Source organism: Astyanax mexicanus, chromosome 9 (assembly GCF_023375975.1).
Source record: "Astyanax mexicanus isolate ESR-SI-001 chromosome 9, AstMex3_surface, whole genome shotgun sequence".
Taxonomy (NCBI): domain Eukaryota; kingdom Metazoa; phylum Chordata; class Actinopteri; order Characiformes; family Acestrorhamphidae; genus Astyanax; species Astyanax mexicanus.
In genome coordinates, this window is record NC_064416.1 from 38506040 (window position 1) to 38527724 (window position 21685).

Here is a 21685-nt window from a genome sequence, read left to right on the forward strand (position 1 = left end):
ATGCTTTGCAGTGTGAACTGCTTTTGAGGTTCTGCCGTGTTCCATTTAATTCCTGATCAGAGAGAAGATGAGCAGGACTGGGAGAAAAAAAGAGATAAGTGTGTGTTTGATGCTTTGAAGTGATGCTAACGTTTCCATTTTTGCTGAAGACCTCTTTATAGCAAACACATGCCTCGTATGTTGCATCTGAAAGCCTGTCGTTTCAATTCACTCAGCCCTGGAGTTTCTAGAGCAGAATATAAGTGGAGAGGACAATTATGTCATCCAAAGCTCCTGAGAGTTTTGAACCAAACCCCTGATCTAGGTTTCCCTGCCAATATTATAAGCAGCTAGCTCTTCTCAGTGGAGTGTGTGGGTGCGAGGGTGTAGATGGGTGAGAAGAAGTACTGCTTCCTGTTGTTTTAGGGCACCAGCTTGTTCTGACTGACCCAAAAAACCACAACTAGCTAAATCTGACAGCAGACGATATGCTCATTCTAACCTCTTTTAGCCATTGTGAACATTTAGGACCTGTTTCCTGACTTCTAGACCACATTTACTCTCTGCAGTCCAGAATGTGTTGCTTGCCTATTATTTAAAAGGTGTATTATCCTGCATATTATTTGTATATTGTGATTACATTTTACTGTTACTCAAACAACTGCATGTTTAAAGAGTCACTAAACCCTAAACCATATTTTTTCCATTAATAGCTGAAATGTGTTCCTTTTAAGTTATTAACACATGAAAATTTTAGAAACATTTCCTAACCCTTAAAAAATGCTTTTGTTCTAGTCATCTCTCCCTCTCAGTTTCAAGTCTGCTATAGGTGTGGATGATGTGTCCATATACTTTGGTACGCATGTGCAGATCAGTCAATCAATAATACTGCCCACCTGCTGACGTCCAATTATCTGCGTCCTCACCGCTATACTGCTGCTGCTGTCGCTCAGCCAATCAGCTCTCCCTCCTGCCCTGCCTCTAAACCCATACATCACCCAGTGCCTCTCTCAAACTACCCCTCACATTTTGCCTTGTTTGAGCTGGTGGTATAAATAATTATCTATCCATCCATCCAATCCATCCATCCAATCCATCCATCCAATCCAGCAAAATGCTACAATATCTTTTTAATAAGGACAATAACAAAAAAGGAAAGCACAGTGACTTGGTTAAGTAACTATAATCTGATTACTGCATTTGAAATAGTAACACGTTACATTACTTCATACTAAGAAGATAGCGATCAGATTAGAGTAATGCGTTACTGACATCACTGATATAGACCCACAACATCTTACAGTGCACTCTTATAAATAAAGAAGAAAAAAATAACTTTTCCTAATTATTCTTGATTATTTTTCCAAAGTTGAATATAAGCCTGACTACCAAAAATGAGCACCTATAAACTTCACCTTTAAAATCATACAGTTTTTATACTTTGATACTGAATTGTTGTTCAGCCCTATTTCTTCGATGGCTCATTAAACCCAAGTAATTTTACATTCGATCCACGGTTCTTCAGACTCCGTCTCTTTATGTTAATTTTTTTTATTTAATAGCCATACATTTCCTTTATAGTTTATTGAATTTTTTCAGTGTATAATTTATTATTGTATATGTAGACATTTTTTGGTTATACATTTGTGGTTCAGATAAATTGGGATTGTGATGTCACAACCGGCCCCCAATATAAAGCTGCTTTTCTTTCAGTTTTTTTTCACTTTTTTGTCTAATATAAACTCGAGAGGTTGAAACATTGCTACTGTGTGTTTATATAAGGCAGTGCGTAGACACTTGTTTCTTTAGCTTTTTCTATTGAAGCTGTGGTTAAACAGAAAGTTGATAGTGAGTCATTGTCCAGTTTTAGCTACCTCTCTTTTAGATTAGTGAACACTATGAGCAGTGCCGGCTGTAGACATGGTCAAACCACAGAGGTAATTTACCCACTTTCATAATAATGCTGTACAGAGTGCTAATGTACAGAGTCTAGCTCTAAAAACATGCCTACATGCCTTTAGTACGGATGCACAGGGTTTTCGATATTATTTGGCCAAAATGGCAAAAAAAAAAAAAAAAAAAAACTTTTTATTGTGTAAGTGGGAAAAAACAGACATTGACAATTTATCATTCTGTTTATTGTTTATAACAATAAGGTACAGACATCATACACATCATATCAAACACCAAGATTTGTCCTGGCTAACCAGTACAATGCAGTCATCATCAACTGTCATGAACTGCCTGCGAGTAATCCAGCTCAAAAAATGTTAACATTAGGGGTGTACCTGACCCAGAATCAGATTTAGATGTTCAGTATACGGATGTTATATACAGTGGTGCTTGAAAGTTTGTGAACCCCCTAATAATTTATTTTTATTTTGCATAAATTGACCTAAAACATCATCAGATTTTATCATCAGAAGTCCTAAGTAGATAAAAGGAACCAAGTTTTACAAATATTACATATTTGTGAACCTTTGCTTTTAGTATTTGGTGTGAGCACCCAAACCCAAATCCCCCCAAGGCCTGTCACGATAAGAATTTTTGTGGGCGATATATTGTCGCAGAAATGATTGCGATACAACATATTTTTGTAATTTTAAGACTATTAAATGCCACTGAAATAATGATAACAGAATAGCATAACAAGTAATTATACACTTTTTTAAAGACAGCAAAAATTTTAATAATCATTTATTATAATTAGTTTGGAAATTGTATACTTATATCTTTACCTGCTTTATTCCACACTGTGTGTATGAGTCACAGTTACTGAAGCATGACTGGCTAAAATACTGTTCACTATTATATGTGTGAGCAAATGTACAAGTAAATACAATAGACGATATCACGATTATCGATATTGCAATTATTTTGACAGGCCTACACAAAACATTCCAGTAGCCACACATGTTCTTTAGCAAACTGCAAACAAGCTACAATGTTCTTTCTAACCACATCTTTCCGTCTCTGTTTTTCTTTCTTTCTCTCTGTAGATGGTTTCATGGTAAGATCACGCGGGACCAGGCGGAGCGGCTGCTGTACCCGCCGGAGACGGGTCTGTATCTGGTGCGGGAGAGCACCAACTACCCTGGCGACTACACGCTGTGTGTGAGCTGCGAGGGGAAGGTGGAGCACTATCGCATCATCTACCACAACGGCAAACTCTCCATCGACGAGGAGGAGTTCTTCGAGAACCTCATGCAGCTGGTGGAGGTGAGGAGCACCCGAGCGTGAGTCCAGCCTGACAGGGTTACCTCTACTAAATACTAGGGCGATGTGTCTTGTATGTGACTATATACTATATATATATGTATCATGAAATAGGGGTTTCGATTCAATACATCACAATATAATACAATACTATACAGTCATAGTATATAAATTATCATATTTAAAAAAATCTGAGTAAAAAAGGAAAGTTCACTTTTTTTTATCCAATCAGAACAGTGGGATCTAATGAGGGAATACAACACTGCTATCTAAATGGTCGGAATTTTAAAAACACAACAGTCAACAATCTGACACTATCAATATACGATACCAAAATTCCACATGTTCCTGTATAGCTTTGATGTCTTGAATAATACATTTACAATGTAAAAAAATATATATACATATATAAAAAGAAAGAAAACGCATTGAAATGAGAAGAGGTGTATCCAAACTTTTGACTGGTACTAAATGTAAGCTGCTATGAAAGTTTTTCTATATAGTTTTTTAAGTTGCACCATTTTAGCTTGTTAACAATCTTGAGAAATTATACTGTGGGGCAAAAAAAAAGTATTTAGTCAGCCACTGATTGTGCAAGTTCTCCTACTAAGAAATATGAGATATGTCTGTAATTTTCGTCATAAAGATAAAACAGGAAATCTATAGGATTTTTAAAGTAATTTCTTTATAAATTATGGTGGAAAATAATTATGTGGTCATCCCCAAACAAGCAATATTTCTGGCTCTCAAAGACCTGTAACAACTTCTTAAAGAGGCTTCTCTGTCCTCCACTCATTACCTGTATTAACTGCACCTGTTTGACCTTGTTATCTATATAAAAGACACCTGTCCAAAGCCTAGACTCCAAACTCAACCGTGGCCAAGACCAAAAAGCTGTCGAAGGACACCAGTAAGAAAATTGTAGACCTGCACCAGGCTGGGAGGAGTGATTCCTCAATACAGGGTTCGTACATTCACAAAAAATTTAAAAATGGCAATTTCGAGGCTTGGATAAGTTTTGGAAAAATATAAATACCCGGAAAGTTTTGGTAAAGTTATGGGAATTTGCAATCTACAAATGTGTTTCCATTTATCGACTGAGAAAAGCTATTTTGAGCTAAAAAAAAAATACATCAGCTCAGAGTTAGCTCTCAGGATCTGACACACATTTTATTATTATTAAAGATTGTGTCAACATTGCTTAAATAAATGTTTTTTTAACATTTAGTAGATTTTTGGTTTTATTGTCCATTTCTGCACTGATGTTTTAAAGATCTTATGCTCAGAAATTTTGCCTTGAACATGTAAAAATCATAAGACCATTGGTAACCAACCTCTCTTGATCTGGGACTCCACGCAAGATCTTATGCCACGGGGTTAAAATGATCATAGGGTGAGAACGATGAGCAAAAATCCCAGAACTACATGCAGGGACCTGATGAATGACTTGCAGAGAGCTGAGACCATAGTAACAATAACGCCCATCAGTAACACACTACGCTGAGAGGGACTCAAATCATACAGTGTCAGACGTGTCCCTCTGCTTAAGCAAGTACATGTATATGAGAGCATATTGATGATCGAGAAGAAGATTGAGAGAACATCTTGTAGTCAGCTGAAATTAAAATAGAACTTTTTTGTAAAAAAAAAAAAAAAAAAAACGTAACTCGTCCTGTTTTGAGGTTTTAACACCATACCTACCGTGAAGCATGAGGGTGGTAGCATCATGCTTTGGGGCTGTTTAATCTGCAAAGGGGACAGGATGACTGGGACGACTGATCTGTATTAAAGCTCACCTTCCGCGAAAATCCGATTTTTCTTGTTTTTTGTGGAATACAGTAGGTCTCTCCGAGTTGAATGTGTACACCTGCACATTAAACTGTTTTGCAGCCCCCATTGTCTGCAGGAGCTAAGCAAAGAAATCCCCCCTCCCCCCCTCCGAAAAACGGGTGAATTTTGAATTATCTTTCTGCCTACGTAGGCAGAAACTCACAGACCAGCCCACCTTGGCTCGAGAAACTCCCAGAGGCGGAGCTGAAGCGACACAACATCACCGCTCATCAGTTAGGAGGTGGGAGGCAGTGAGCGGCAGAGCGGTGGAGGGGCGTCGCAGTGCTCCTAGCCAATCAGAGGAGAGATATTTGCATGCTGTTTGCATGTATGAATATTCATGAGCAAAGCTGGAATCCGGTCATTTTGGACACACCCCTAAAACAGTCCATTAAAAAAGAGCTATACAGAGACACCTGAGCACTTTTTTTTACAAAAACGGCTCACATGTCATTCATTCATACTAGAGACCACAACTAGACATTTTAAAATGAAAGAAAAAACGACGGAAGGTGACCTTTAAGGAAGACATTTGAATGAATGGGCTAATGTATAGTGAGATTTTAAACAAAAACCTCTTTCCATCAGTTAGAGAATTGAAGCTGGAACATGGCTGGGTCTTCCAGCATGACGATGATCCCAAACACGCCGCTCGGACAACGAAAGAGTGGCTCCTTAAAAAGATTTTCAAGGTTCTCGAGTGGCCTAGCCTAGTCTCCAGACCTCATCCCCATAGAAAAATTGTGGAGGGAGATGAAAGTCTGTGTTGCCCAGCGACAACCCCAAAACATCACAGCTGTAAAGGAGATCTGCATGCAGGAATGGGCCAAAATACCAGCTACAGTGTCTGCGCTAACCTGGTGAAGACCTACAGGAAACCTTTGACCTTTGGTTACAAATAAATTCTTTAAAAGTCCTACAATGTGATTTCCTGGATTATTATTTCTCATTTTTCTCTATTGTAAAAATTACAGACTTCTTTTTTTTTTCTTAGTAGGAGAATTTGTACAATCAGTATCTGACTAAATAAGTTTTTTGCCTCAGTGTAATCACTGTTATTGGCCACAGCCGGAAGTTTATATGGGTCAGGTTTCTCTGAGATACTTTGTGCCAGGATGAATATATACGCTTTATAAGCATATATTAGTTTTTTTTCTGATCTTCCCCTGCTGAGAAATGCTGTGCGCCTATGCTCGCCTCTCGTTGTCTCAGAATGCTGTCTACACTGTTCTTCGTCCATCTCCCCTGAGAATGAGTGTGTGTGTGTGAGACGTGTGTGCGTGAGTGACTTGCCCTTTCTGCATTTCAGTCGAGAACAAAATTCCACATATTCTTTTTTGTTTTTTCTTCCCCGTTTCTTGTCATTTCTGCCCCCCACTTCCGCTGTGCTGTCAGGCCGTTTTCATGCTCTCCTAATTGCTATCACAGTAAACACTGTGAATCAGCAATAGTGAGTGTGTGTGTGATGGAGCTGTCTGTTAAAGAGATATTCAGCTGTTTATCCAGACGTTTTGTATCATTTTGTAGTTTCTAGATCTTTCAGCACAGATTTCCCCTGCAGATATTTCTACATGAAGTATGTGCTCTGAAAGCACGTCTTCTCTTAACCCTGCACGAGGAAAGCTTGACTGGAATGTTGTAACGCATGTGTAAGCATGCATGTGCAGATCAGCCCCTGAGCTCTGGTTCACTGCTGCCCCCTGCAGGTACAGGAACAGGAGAGTTTAGTGCTTTAATGTTACGTCTATACTGTTAACTTGCTAGATTTGCCTCAGCAGTTAGAGAAGTTTAGGACAAGAGTAAAGGACTGATGTTTCCTCGATTGCTTTCACCTCAAAATCCTTTAATACTAAATGCTAGAGTTTAGAGCTGCAACTAATGACTATATTAGTAGTTGACTAATCTGACAATTGTTTTTTCGATTAGTCCATTAGGTACAATTTTTTTTAATTCCCTCCATTTGTATTTTCTATTGGTGAGGCTTTCGATCCAATGCATGTTTTACTGCATGTTGAAAGCTAAACTTTTAGGGCCCTACACATTTAGCTATCTAATATACCTATATAAAATGACAAAGCTTATAAAAAAGTGACGTTCTCACATGCAGGGTGTTGTAATTTTCAGGAAATTCTACCTAAATGTCTTCAGTAGAAATGTAAGTATTAACAGAAAATATCACTTTGAATTTGACCGTGTTTGGTCAAAAATGTAATCCCTCTCTTGTACTGTAAGGATGTTTTTTAAATGGATGTATTTAAATCATGTAAATTGCCATTAAGTCAATGTATTATTCCTGTATTATTCATTTATTTATCATCATTAACTTTAGAATTAATATTTCCTTTACATTGAGCTCTTGAATTGCCTTTGTAACCTGAGTTGCCATGTTTGCAGTTTTCCTGCTAAACTAGACCTTTTTTGTTAATTGTAGGTAAAAATTTAGGTGTGTGTGAGGGATTTTTTTGGGCTACTTTTATATTTATCATGGCTACCAAACTATAGCTATAAGGATTTGATTCACAAGAAGTGTGATCGATACATTACAAATCACTTATACCACACAACCTGGAAAGTGCCATTTTCTCCTTACCAATACGATTACTAAACCTCTCGTTTTATATATTTTTCAGCATTACACCAAAGATGCAGACGGACTTTGTACTCGACTGATCAAGCCAAAGTTGATGGAGGGGACGGTAGCAGCCCAGGATGAGTTCTCCAGAAGTAAGTAGGCTTTTTTAAAATGATTTAATATTTTATATTTAATGTACTAAGTTTCCATGCTTAATGTACATTTTCAGCTGACAAAAATGTTAATACATATTTAAGCAATAATACACTCGAGGCCTTCAGCCTCTGGCCTACGACTGCCTCACAGCAGTGCCAATATTACACTTTATAGCACGAACCTTGAGTGTATTATTGCGGTTATACCACAGTTCCATTACTGCTGTTTATTGAAAGATTTTGAGTAAAACAGGACGAGAAAGTATGATCTGTTTGGTTATAAACAATTCAGTCAAATTGTGCAAATCTAAGCGTACTGTAAATGAACAGAAGCGCTTTACAACTCTTAACCTGATATTGTTGTGTAATAATGCATATTTCTAAATCGCATTTGGTTTGGAAGCGCTGCATCGTTGCTAGGTTACCTGTATGTGGCAGAGTAATACACGAAGAGCTTCGGTTACAGTGCGTTATCGCCAATCACATTGCAGGGTCGGAACTGTGGTATAATTTCAATTATAGTTCAGGTGTTTTAGAATGAAGCACAACAATTTGCTTTTTCTGAAGGGATTTCTGACCTTCTTGTCTGATCTGTGCAGGTGGCTGGGCTCTAAGCAGGAAGGACCTGAAGCTTATACAGACCATCGGCAAAGGAGAGTTTGGAGGTACATGTGGAATACGTGTGTGTGTGTGAATACGTGTGATAATCCAAACACATTATGACCATGAACCGGCTGGTTCTCTTAGACAACATGTGAAATGTAGGAGACTGAGCAAAAAAAAAAAAAAAGACCTGACTCTGTCCTAAATGCCTTTCCTAAAGTGATCGGCAGAGGAACCTACAACAAGGTGTCAGCACCAAAGTCTATGACAGCCATCCAGTGTAGTGTGAACAATAATAGACTACTTTTCACAAGAAAGGTTTTATGATCATTATCTCTGCTTCTTATGGACAGAATAGCCTTAGATTACTAATGCCCGGATCAGACTAAACGATTTAAGCCCAATTTTGTCGGCGCTGACGAATTGCATGTGTCGGATAAGTAGTGTGACACAGTCAAAGAGCAGTAATTTGTAGGGGTGTGACGAGTTCTCGTGGCACGAGATCTCGCGAGATTAAAACGTGACGATATTTCTCGTCAAGCTTAAACCTGTCTCGGCGGGGAAAAAACAGTAGGTGAGCTCCACGGTACAGTTAAAAAGCTCCACGGTAGAGTTAAAAAGCTCCGCAGTACAGTTAAAAAGCACCGCGGTACAGGAAAAAAGCTCCGCAGTACAGTTAAAAAGCTACGCAGTACAGTTAAAAAGCGCCGCAGTACAGTTAAAAAGCGCCGCAGTACAGGAAAAAAGCTACGCAGTACAGTTAAAAAGCGCCGCAGTACAGGAAAAAAGCTACGCAGTACAGTTAAAAAGCGCCGCAGTACAGGAAAAAAAGCTCCGCAGTACAGTTAAAAAGCGCCGCAGTACAGTTAAAAAGCTCCGCGGTACAGTTAAAAAGCACCGCAGTACAGGAAAAAAGCTCCGCAGTACAGTTAAAAAGCGCCGCGGTACAGGAAAAAAGCTCCGCAGTACAGTTAAAAAGCTCCACGGTACAGTTAAAAAGCTCCGCAGTACAGTTAAAAAGCGCCGCGGTACAGGAAAAAAGCTCCGCAGTACAGTTAAAAAGCACCGCAGTACAGGAAAAAAGCTCCGCAGTACAGTTAAAAAGCTCCGCGGTACAGTTAAAAAGCTCCGCGGTACAGGTAAAAAGCTCCGCAGTACAGTTAAAAAGCGCCGCAGTACAGGAAAAAAGCTCCGCAGTACAGTTAAAAAGCTCCGCGGTACAGGTAAAAAGCTCCGCAGTACAGTTAAAAAGCTCCGCGGTACAGTTAAAAAGCTCCGCGGTACAGGTAAAAAGCTCCGCAGTACAGTTAAAAAGCGCCGCAGTAAAGGAAAAAAGCTCCGCAGTACAGTTAAAAAGCTCCGCGGTACAGGTAAAAAGCTCCGCAGTACAGTTAAAAAGCTCCGCGGTACAGTTAAAAAGCTCCGCGGTACAGGTAAAAAGCTCCGCAGTACAGTTAAAAAGCGCCGCAGTACAGGAAAAAAGCTCCGCAGTACAGTTAAAAAGCTCCGCGGTACAGGAAAAAAGCTTGCGTGACAGTGCTCTTACTGTCCCAAAGATTCACAGCCCTTGTAAATACTAACAATGTGACTGTTTCATAGGCAGTTGTACTAATCCCTTAGCTCTGTACTGTATGTTCTGTCTCTTTTTGCACTGTAAGCATAGTTTTAATATGACTGGTTTTGGTTATGCATAGTTAAATGCATAGAGAGAGATTTAGGAGAGAAAAACACAAACCATAGTCTTAATATGACTGGTTGTGGTTTGCACTTATTGTTTGCACTATATAAGACCTAGAAAAGTTGTTTTTTTATTTTTTATCTTATTCTTATTTCTATTTCTTATAGAATCAATGTGTGAGAGAAACCTGTTAAGTTTGCGTTATATGATTTTGTCAAATAAAACTCTAGTTTTCAAGCTATTTTTCATTTTTGACGTTTTCTTTAAAATTTTATTTAAAAATCTCGTCTCGTTCTCGTGAACCCATTATCGTGTCTCGTCTCGTCTCGTGATATTGGTGTCTCGTCACACCCCTAGTAATTTGACATAAGTGATGCCGTCGGAGCGTACGACGGAAAGACTAGCATGTTAGAATTTTTTGTATTTTATCGCCGCTTTTGACATGCTCCACGACGTTCTTCCTGACGCTGACCAATAGGAAGACAGAGCGTTCTGTGGTGCACAGATGTAAACATGAGAAAAGAAAACTGCTCCTGCAGTTCACTGGACCAGAGAAACAGAAGAATAATCTAATAATCATCTAATAATCTACTTCATCCATGAGATATTCTGTTTACAGGCACTGAAACCTAAGTAGCTACGTCTTTACTATAACTTACCTCAAGTTCTCTCTGGAGTACACCGTCGCTTTTCCCTCTTTTTTTTTTTGTTTTTCTGAGCACAAAAGCGCTTCCATCACGCAAAGGGCTTCTGTAGCCGTGATTGTCAGATTCTATGCTTCTCCCTCGCGATGACTTATGAACTCACGCAAGGACGCGGACGATACCAAAATAACTGCTTAATCTGACATAGTGAACATCGTGAGGGACAAAAATGTAGTGTAGTCTGAGCTTGGCATAAGAGGGGTGTGTTTTAAGGACCTTGCTGAAGTGCCCAACAACTTGGTACCAGATGCTGCTATTAGGGTTTATTGTAGAGGGAACTTTTTTTTGGTATACCAAACACATAAGAAAAATAAAAAAAAATTAAAAAAAAATTAATAAAATAAAAAGCTTTTGATTTTGATCAGTTTAAATTGAATTCTGCAGTAATAATCACACTAGTCAGTAATGTAATCAGAGAATCACACCTTAAGCACAATTTCTGTATTTCTCTCCTCTCAGATGTAATGGTGGGAGACTACAGAGGGACCAAAGTGGCAGTGAAATGTATCAAACACGACGCCACGGCACAAGCCTTCATCGCTGAGGCCTCAGTTATGACGTGAGTCCCTCCATCCTCAGCCTTTTACCTGTCCTTTAATCTTTACACTACCCTCTGATATTTCCACACTTTTTTATTTTATTTTATAATTTTTTAAAATTTCTATTCCATTTCTATCCCAATTTTTTTTACTATACTTATTAGCCAATCCACTCATTAGGACTCTATTACACTGATAATGCTCCAGGAGAGTGAAGACTAGTGCATGCCTCTCTAGGTACATGTAAAGCCTTCCACAGCCTAGTGTTCGAACTGCCACTGATGTACCTCGGAGGAAAGCGCAGCGACTCTGCTCTGGTATATTAGCTAACAGAAGCCTGTGCTGACCGATATTACCTTCAGGAGTGATGTAGGATTGAATGAAGAGGGCAGTGCCAGTTGTGAGACCCAGAGAGATCATTGCCAATTGTGTTCTCTCGGACTCCAGCTGCTGATGGCAAGCAGCATGATCAGGATTCAAACTGCAGATCCTCAGATCACAGTGGTAGCTCATCATCCACTGGACCACTCAGAGCCCTCTTCCTAAACTCTTTTATCTTACTTTATTCCCTCTCGTGTATTTCTTTTGCTTTTCCTGCCTTTCCTTACATTTAATCATCTCCTCCATCAGTTTTTAACAGTTCTACACCATATTGCTGACCTTTTCCTGTCTTGCCATCTGACACCTGGTCTGTATGCTGGTCTCTTTGCAGGCAGCTGAGGCACAATAACCTGGTGCAGCTGTTGGGAGTGATTGTAGAGGAGAGAGGAAGTCTCTTCATCGTCACTGAATACATGGCCAAGGTCTGTTTATTATCATTAGCTGATTTACAGTCAATATCTGTATTAACTAAAGTGATAAATAGGGACTTATGCATTTTCATTCTATTCTCTGTGTAGAATTTCCTTAGTTTTCCAATCAGCTCAGATTCTTTTCATTATCCAAAATGTTTGGTTTACAATAATTGCTTTTTACTTTAGGTTTGTTTTAATCTAAATCTAATATTATAGCATTTCAATGTATGGCAATGCGCTGACAATTCTAGCCAGACACCGTCTGTCATGATCATTCTCACTCACTCCACTGTCCACTCTGGGTTGGTAATGCCTTTTCTAAAATATTCCAGATACACAGAAAACATGTCTTGACAAGATAACACCTCACAGCTTATATACAGGACCAGTCCAAGGTTTAGACACCTATCCCTTCTCATTTATTGTTTTTTCTTAGTTTTTTTTTTTGTTTTATTCTTTACATTAGTATATTAATATATTAAAATTGTAGATTAATATTAAACATATCAAAGCTATGAAGAAGCATATATGCAATTATTTATTAATTAATCACATTTTTTAAAGTGGTTCTAGAGGTACTTAGCTAGTGTACTGAGCTGATTTTTCTTCTGCATATGTGTTCCTTAATAGTTTTAAACACTTTAATATTAATCTACAGTTAGATAAATAATACAAATATAAATGAGAATGTGTGTCCAAACTTCAGACTGGTACTGTCTGACTGGTAGATGTTGGTGTTCCCAAGCCACCTCCTGAGTTTTGTGCTGGACGATTATATCCTAAAAAAAATCTTAGGATTTTTTTTTTTTTTTTTTTTTTTTTTTTTTTACAAAAAATCAGATTTTTGATTTTAATCTATTTTTTTTCCCCACTATTAAAAATCAAACTAAACATGACAAAGAAATGGTTCAAAACTACCTGTAAAAAATAAAACTGAGTGGATCAATAATTCAAAGCATTGTTTTTTTTTAAGCCCATGCGTTCATAATCAAATTGAGAAATAATTCACTAAATTGCAGTTACAGTTACAGAAGAAACCTTGAAGAGAGATTATTATTATTTTAGAGAGCGATGATGCTGCAGTTTTTCGATATTGTCAAATTTATTTCTAGCTAAATATTATATATTCTTTATCCCACCGGGTGTTTATGTCACAGTGCTAGATCTTTTTTCGGTATGTTTAGAAAATATGCGCATGTTAGTCTGTGGGAGGAGCCAGTAACCAAGGTAAGACTGATAAACACTTCAAAAATAAGTAACGTTTTTGGATATTTCAGATTAAAAAGATCATTTTTTTTGTTAGTAAAATTGCGATTATTTCATTTTAAAAATCGCATTGAAACTGTTGTTTGAATTAACCGAATTAATCGTAAAAATCGCCCAGCACTACCTGAGGTAATAGTTTATAATGAATTTACATCCAGCTGAACCCACTCTAGATTTAGCAGACTTAGAATATCACATCTTAGCTGGTCAGCTCTTATGGTGGTAAGTAGAAAATAGTGAATTTTATTAAATGAAATTTATGGTAAACTGTTACGCATTAAATGCCTCAAGTGCAATTTGGCATTTGTAATATATAGCACAAAACTAAACAGCATTTCTATATGTTTTTCTGTGTGTGTGTGTGTGTGTGTGTGTGTGTGTGTGTGTGTGTGTGTGTGTGTGTGTGTGTGTGTGTGGATTGAAAACAGGGCAGTCTAGTGGATTACCTGCGCTCACGAGGACGCACCGTGCTGGGAGGAGATTGCCTGCTCAAATTTTCACTGTGAGTTCCGCTGCCTTCAAACAGCAGCTTTGATGGTGACTTCTCATCTTTATTCTGTGAACTTGTGATTCTGCTGTCTGGAGCAATTTAAAAGCCTTTAAAGGCATGTTCCTCCTAATCCACTGATTGATACATCATGTATTTATTCCGTCTCTCTCTTTTTCTTCCTTCCTTTTAATCTCTCTTTCTCTCATGGATGCCCCACGCATCTCTCTCCCTCTTTTTCACTTTTTCCTTTCTTTTCTTTCTTTTTCTTCAGTGATGTGTGTGAAGCTATGGAGTACCTCGAGGTGAATAACTTCGTGCACAGGGATCTCGCAGCTCGGAACGTTCTGGTTTCCGAAGACAACATCGCTAAAGTCAGCGACTTCGGTCTGACCAAGGAAGCTTCGTCCACCCAGGACACGGCCAAGCTGCCTGTTAAATGGACGTCACCGGAGGCACTCAGAGAGAAGGTTATATCCAGTTATTCTAATATTACTACTGGTGCTAGGGGGTATATTGGAGGGGAAATTAATATCGCTATGCATTTTTCACATACCACTAGAGGCGCTGTGGAGTGCTGTGTAGAATAGCACCGCATAAGAAGCACACTGGTACAGCTCGCTAGCTAATGCTAGCCAGTTAGCCTAACAAGCTAACACTCTGGAGCAAAGACTGTAAAAAAGATGGACGCCGTGTCGTTGTTTCCATTCATTCAATGAAAATGAAGCCAAAATCTTCCGCCATGTTGGCGATCCCGAAACCCGAGTCTGTAGAGCGCAGTAGAGACCAGAGGAGGGAGAAAGACTGTGGAGAGCTCCTACTCATTTAAATAACCCCGCCCCTGAGGGCTGCCTCCACAGAGCTCACACAGTCTATGGTCCCACCCATACAGTCATTGGTCCCACCCCGGCTAGATGTAACCCAGCCCTTTTACAATAACCACACCTTTTTGAATAGAGCTGAATAACGTTTTAAAAAACTAATTCGGTGGGGATATAAAAATTTGACAATATAAACAGAGGTTACACTAGCTGTTACATTTAAATAATGGAGGTAGACACAGCTTTCTGCAACCGAACAGCAGGGGGCGCCCGACCTGTGGTGGCTTCACTTTTGAGAGACGATGCTCTGTCCAGCTATACACAGTCTATGCTCTGGAGTGACAGTAGCTCAGCTTTGTGAAGTCAAACACTTGTCACACTCTGTCCCACCTGGAGAAATATTATGTGATATGAGAAGAACACTTTATCTGAGGAGCTTCTGCTGCTGTTCTCCATCGTATGAGTGTTTTATCCAAGATATAAAAAAAAAAAAAAAAAAACAAAGCTTTCGCAACTATGCACTCTTAAGAATAAGAGAGGAATGGAATTAACCACAGCTCAAAAAAAGTTTCCCGGACAAGCCCAGAATCGGGGAGCAGGGAACAGAATCATTACTCAGCACAAGTGATAAAACACTGGATACGAGGTGCAAATAAACTTCAAGAGCAGTAACTATAGCTCTGTTTAAATATATTAATACTGTAGCTTGAAGTATAATATTAATGCACACTGAACTGAATTTATTTGTTAACTCAAGAAAGAAGGGAGTTATGGATTATTTTAATACTTTAATGCCTCTAATGGCTTCAAGAATAACATGTTTAAGCTGATATTAAACTTGTCTTATTTGTGCAATAAAACTTTTGAGAAATATATTTTGAATACTTATATTTTGAGTATTTTAGGTCTATTTATAGTGTTTATAAATCTATTTAAAATATTTAGTTTTTGTAAAAGAAGCAGTGTTACATTTGTCGGCGTATCTCTTTTTATAAGGTCTATTGTTTGCATTTTTCCGCTGTTTTTCTGTTAGAAAGTCTTGATTTCTTTATATATTGTTGAATTTTGTGGTACAAAGTAAACCAAATACTAATAAAAGCTTTCAATCAAAGCCATAATGTTTTATATTATATGCACTACTTACAGGACATTAAGAGACAAACTTATATTAAAGTCCAGTCATGCAAAAAAAATAAATATACCATAAATAAAAGAGACCAGAAAATAGATGTTTATTTATAGTACGCCATATAGTCTGGGGAAAAAAAGGTGACATGAACTCAGGGATGTGCTGTCAGATGATTCATGATTTATCTTTAAAACAAACAGACTGATACCAGATGTTTATTACATTTCCTAAGCTTATATTTCACCTCAGAGTGCCCGTTTCTACTGCAGGAGATCTACAGCATGCTGCTTTTACTTCCGAACTCAGTTGAAGTCAGCTGCTTTTAGAGTCCAGGTGTGTTATCTCCAGCAGCAGGAATGGCTACCCCTGTGTTTGAGCGCTGGGATCAGCTGGGGAAGGTTTAGGAAACTTTAGGAGAGGAATATATAGCTAAATCCCGGTCTCAGCATGCAGTGGCTCTGTGATAAAGAAACTGACTTTAAAGAAATAAACATGTATTTGTTTATTCATAGTTCTTTGTTTTAATTTTTCTTTTCACAGAGGTTTTCCACAAAGTCTGACGTGTGGAGTTACGGAGTCTTGCTTTGGGAAATCTACTCTTTTGGACGTGTACCTTACCCAAGAATTGTAAGCCACTTTTCCTATGTGTATGAATAGTTGATTTTAAATATTTCACCCCATAAATCAAAAGCTTGCATGAACTTTTAATCAAACTCAACAAGCCTGTTTGGATCGTTTCTATTGGTCAATTGATCATGAAATTGCCATATTCACATTATATCATTATATATATTTTAGTTATGCTGTTCTTGCATTGTCCACTAGAGGGCAGTCAAAGCTTTATGATCTCATGTCTGTTTTGTTCACACTGATGTGTATTCAGTAAATATCTCTGATTTAGAGAGTCTGATCCATGGCATCCCATTATGTATCTTTTTTCCATATAGTGTACAAAAAAAACAGCAAAACATATTGTCATGATATTTATAGACATTTTCACAATGTGTGCTATGTATTATTTTATCACATGCAGACAAAAGGCACTAAGACAATTTGCTTGTCTTACAGACAGTTAAACAGATATGTCTTAATGCTAAACTCTTACTGTATGATGCACTATTTCCACATCCTTGCTTCACAATAGCTGCTACAGCTGTTTTTAGCTTTGTCCAATGTTTATTTTTAACAATGACTCATATAGTGTCGCACACTATGTAAACAAGTCGATTAGAGATTACTGAACACCCCCACACAGTTTTAAGACAGATTTCAGAAAATAAAAAATAATCAAGCTAATAAAGCTGTAAAAAGTTATTTTTTTACTTGCATTACAGTTCTAACATAACATTGCTGAAAAACTTATCAGTGTATTTTAACTAATCCAGTCAGGTTGTAAGGAGCAGTAAAGTAAGGTACAGCTTTATACAAGAGTTTTTGTTTAGTTCTTCAGCACCGAGGCTGGAGTAGCACTAGCATTAGCCGCTAACCGCTATTTCCCCATTTAGAGGTGAGTATTATCGGCCTGCAGCCTGCGGCTAACCCCGGCTAGCACTGCTGGAGCAGCATTACCATTACCCGCTAACCGCGTTGGATCTTTCGCTGTTTAGACGTGAGCCTGTAGCCTGCCCCTAAAGTGCTGTGGAAGTGCTTTAACTCAAATAAACAGTTTTCAGGAGAGAAATCTGTGTAGATTAACATCCAGCTCTCGTTTGACTTTTAACAGAAAGTCTTTTTTTTTTATTATAGTTTTGTTACTTAGCTTAGCTTAGCTTTACTTATTTATCTACCTCCTACTGCCTGCCACCCAGCAGCAAGACCTGCTGAAATAGAAGTAGAATGCTAATGCTGCTCCAGTAGTGCTATCCGGGGTCAGCAGCAGGCTACAGGCTGATAATACTCACCTCTTAACAGCAAAAGAGCTAGCACTTAGCGTGGTAAGTGGCTAATGCTTATATTGCTCAAGTCTTGAGTCTCTGTGCTAGAGAACCAAACTGAAAATTCTTCATACACAATTCATACATAAGGCGCACTAAAGATTTTGGGGAAAATTAAATTCAATAAAATTTTAAGTGCACCTTATAGTGCAAAAAATACAGTACTTTTAAACTTTAAAGTGCTCCATGATATCGACTTCATATTATTGTTAAATGTGGGTATCTAAGATGTTAGCCCTTACAGCTTCAGTGCTAAATCTAAAGAAGCAGACATGTCTGAGCATGACGAGAACATTGTGTAAATTTCCTTTTTCACCTCAGTTTCCCTGTGAGCTGTGTGAGCCAGTGCGATCCATTGTTCTGTATTTTGCACTTGACGCCTGCGCTTCACACCTCTCTCTGTTCTCCACAGCCGCTTAAGGAGGTGGTGCCGCGGGTGGAGAAGGGCTATAAGATGGACGCGCCGGACGGCTGCCCGGCCGTGGTGTACGACCTGATGAAGCAGTGTTGGACCCTGGACTCCGTGATGAGGCCATCGTTCCGGATGCTGCGCGAGAAGCTGCAGCACATCAGAGCTAAAGAACTCTATCTGTGAGCCCAGCGCCAGGGAGGGGGCTTCACCCAGGAGGAGAGGTTGTAGTAGGGAGGTTAGGAGTCGGGTGGAGCAGCAGCGGCGGCGGCCTCCTGGAAGCAGAACGTCCAGAAAGGTCCAGGATGTGTCCGTCACCAACGAGCAGCGAAGCTTGAGAAGAGGCTCTGGGTTTTTGCTTTCGTTCTCTTTCGGACTTTTATTGGACTGTTGATCTGGACGCACTCGCGATGTGTTTCTGTAGACAGAGGAGGACCTTACTAGACCTCCTTTTGTGTGTGTGTGTGTGTGTGTGTGTGAGAGAGAGAGTGTGTAAGAGAGAATGAATGTGTGTGGGTGTGTGTTAAAGCGTCCTGATGATATCTGTTTCTTCAGCCTTTTTTTTGTTTGTCATTTTTCCATGCCAATATCATAGTGTTGCCTCTCTCTTTCTCTCTCTCTCTCTCTCTCTCTCTCTCTCTCTCTCTTACACACACAGTCCCTCCCTCTCTCCCCCCTTCCTGTCTCTCTCCTTCCTCCCACACACTCTCCTTCCCTTTCACTCTTGTCTTTCCTTTTCTCTCACTCGTTTTTTTTTTTCAGCATGACATTAATGGGAGGAAGGCTGGCCTTTTCTCCGTTGTTGTGTCAGGTGCTTTTCTTTATCTGTCTCAGTGACATGCTAGCTTTCTCTCTCTCTCTCTGTCTCTCTCTCTCTTTCTCCTTCCTTCTCTTCCCTATCTCTCTGTCTCTTACTCTTTTTTGCACATACACGCTCTCTCAAACTCTCAGGCTACATTCACACAGCAGGTTAAAGTGGCCCAAATCTGATTTTTCTCACCAAATCGCAAAAGAAGAAATGCTTCGTGTAAAGTTTCAGTTTCATCTTTTCCAGCATCACTTAAGCGCTATCAAATACCATAGTTTGAGTTCCAGTAAGTAATAGAAGGGCTTGCTGTAAAAAGGACACATTAAGGTTAAAGGAAATGGCCATTTTATTAGGAACATACAGTGGTTGCGATCCTAATTCCCTAAGTCTTCTAATTAAGTAAGACTACACCCAGGACTATTACCAGTTTTGAGGTCATTATCCCAACACTGAACCCCTCACTCATTGCTGACATCTATTTTCTTTTCTCCTTGATGTAAAAATATTAACTGACTTCAGCTCTGGCTGTTTAGTCCGAGTCGCATTTTGGTGCCGTGTAATATAAAAGTGGCTCTGACTGGAATTCCGTTTCAGTGTGTTTATGCTGTTCACACTGCCACACAGATCTGTGCCACACATGATGATATTCCTGCTGTGTGGACGAAGCTTTTGTCTCTCGTTGTATCTCACTTTTTTGCGCTTTTCCCTCTACTGTCATTATTTTCTCTTGCATTCTGTCTCTCACACCCTCTCATTCTCTTTCACACTCTCTCTTTTGCTCTTACTCAAGCATTTTCTCTCTGTCTCACTGTGGCTTCTGTCTGTACCTCAGATTTCTCTTGTGTTGTGTGGCACGGGTTCTAGGTTCTAGCTACATGCTTATCCTGTGATTGAGTGTATGTAAGAGTGTGTGTGTGTGAGAGAGAGAGAGAGAGAGAGAGAGAGAGGCGTTCGCTCTGTGCCAAAGTGCCTCCAGATGGCAGGGCTGATGCGTCTCGTTTCCCTTCCGCTGCCACACTGATTTTTTGTTTTGTTTTGTTTGTTTGTTTGTTTTTGTTTGTTTTTATTCTCTTTTTTATCATTTTTTTTAACAGTCGTCTTTTTTGGTTGTTGTTGATTTGTCTGTTTGCTTATTTGCTGTCTACATCCATAATGGGTCTAAATAAACATGTCCGACAACATCAGACCGAGCGGGACAAGAGTGAAGAGCTGGGAGGATGCTCACTTTCTTAATATTCAAACACGCACACACACACACACACACACACACAATTCCTGACATGCACACACATCTACGTCTATGTGAGCACTTCCCAGCCGGGCTCAACCTCGCCAGCCAAAATCGGACATGTTTTGCCCGCTGACCCTTCTGGAGGGATGGATGGACTCTGTTTTATATTAAAATATATTTTAAGGACTCCAAAAAAACTAAACAAAAAAAAACAAGAAAAGAAGAAAAAAAAAAAAAAACATACGATGAGAAGAACACAAAGGAGATTTACTTAACTGAAGTACTTGGACGTGGAGCAATCGGGGGGAAGGGCGGTACTGCATGCAATGCTCGAGTGAGAGAGTGCGCGAGAGAGAGAGAGAGAGGCCTTGGGTTAACTTGTCAGTGCTTTCAATGTTCATTGTTTTATTATACTACCATGATTACGAATAAATCATTCCATCAGAACGGATCGCATGTGTGTGTGTGTGTTGGGTGAGGGGGGGGTGTGCTGTGGTTGGATGGTAAGCGTCACACTCAGCGACTGACCTTATTTAAATGTCAGCAGTTGAGGCATGACACATTGCTCTCGTTGATGGACTTGCTTAATGTCAGATTGGGGTGTGTTTGACAGTTGTTTGATGTGTGTGTTGCACAAATGAAATCTATATTCAGAATTGCAGGTCATGGTTGGAGTAACCTGGCTCCGCCCACCGTGGTGTTCAGGGGTGAACACGAAAACTTCGCCTGAAACCGAACTAAATGAAACATTTGGCCGAAGGCTAAACACTAAATAATACTGTTCTAATGGTGAATTTACTTCAGCAGTGCTATTCTAATCATAAATTTACTTTAGCAGTGCTGTTATACTCCGAAAAATCTACTACAGTAACACAATTTTAATAATAAATGTACCTCGGTAGTACACTTTAAATTGGAGATGAGCCGTATGCCACATTAACTTTTCTGAGTATATTTGGTAATTTTATCTAATTTTGCCAACCTCTAAACCAGGGGTCGGCAACAGGTGGCCCGCAAGCATGAAACATCTGGCCCGTGAGGTTGTTTGAACTATAATGAATGATAATTTAAAAAGTTAAAAATAAAATCCTTCTCTGGCAAACTTTAGTTTACACGCCTCCCCTGTCTCTCTGTCGCTCGGAGTGACTTTAGTTTCCTTTCTTCTTGGGTTAAACTGCTTCATTTTCCAAAAACATCTGGGAAAATATCTGTTCCGCAGCCAAAACTAATTGCCGACCCTTGCCTTAAACAGACACTAGATATATCTGACCTCAAATGAACAGAAGGACTTCACTCACCTGACGGTTTTCAGAAGAGATATGTGTGGAGATTAATGTCCAAGACTTAAAAATAGAATTTGTTTGGTTCTGGGGGCTGCAATGGGCTTTGCATCATTTCTGAACATGAAATATACCTTACTTTTAATATCGAGGGTAATGCGGGCAAACGCAGGGTAAAGGTGTTTACACACTGAACGCGGTAGGCGCGCTGCGGTATGCTGACCCCCATAAGATTAAGTTGTTTCTCTAG

At 39.2% G+C, this 21685-nt stretch overlaps 1 protein-coding gene across 1 annotated transcript in view; it reads left to right on the plus strand.

The window, feature by feature from the left end:
* Positions 1-20606, plus strand: part of LOC103023502 (C-terminal Src kinase) — an 88284-nt gene extending 67678 nt beyond the window's left edge. The window contains exons 5-13 of the mRNA XM_022679827.2: positions 2979-3198; positions 7656-7749; positions 8352-8417; positions 11197-11296; positions 11989-12079; positions 13765-13838; positions 14098-14293; positions 16314-16400; positions 18120-20606. Coding sequence (XP_022535548.1) covers positions 2979-3198; positions 7656-7749; positions 8352-8417; positions 11197-11296; positions 11989-12079; positions 13765-13838; positions 14098-14293; positions 16314-16400; positions 18120-18302 — 1111 coding nt within the window. The 3' untranslated portion in view covers positions 18303-20606. The remainder of the gene's footprint in view (positions 1-2978; positions 3199-7655; positions 7750-8351; positions 8418-11196; positions 11297-11988; positions 12080-13764; positions 13839-14097; positions 14294-16313; positions 16401-18119) is intronic.
* Positions 20607-21685: the final 1079 nt, after the last annotated feature.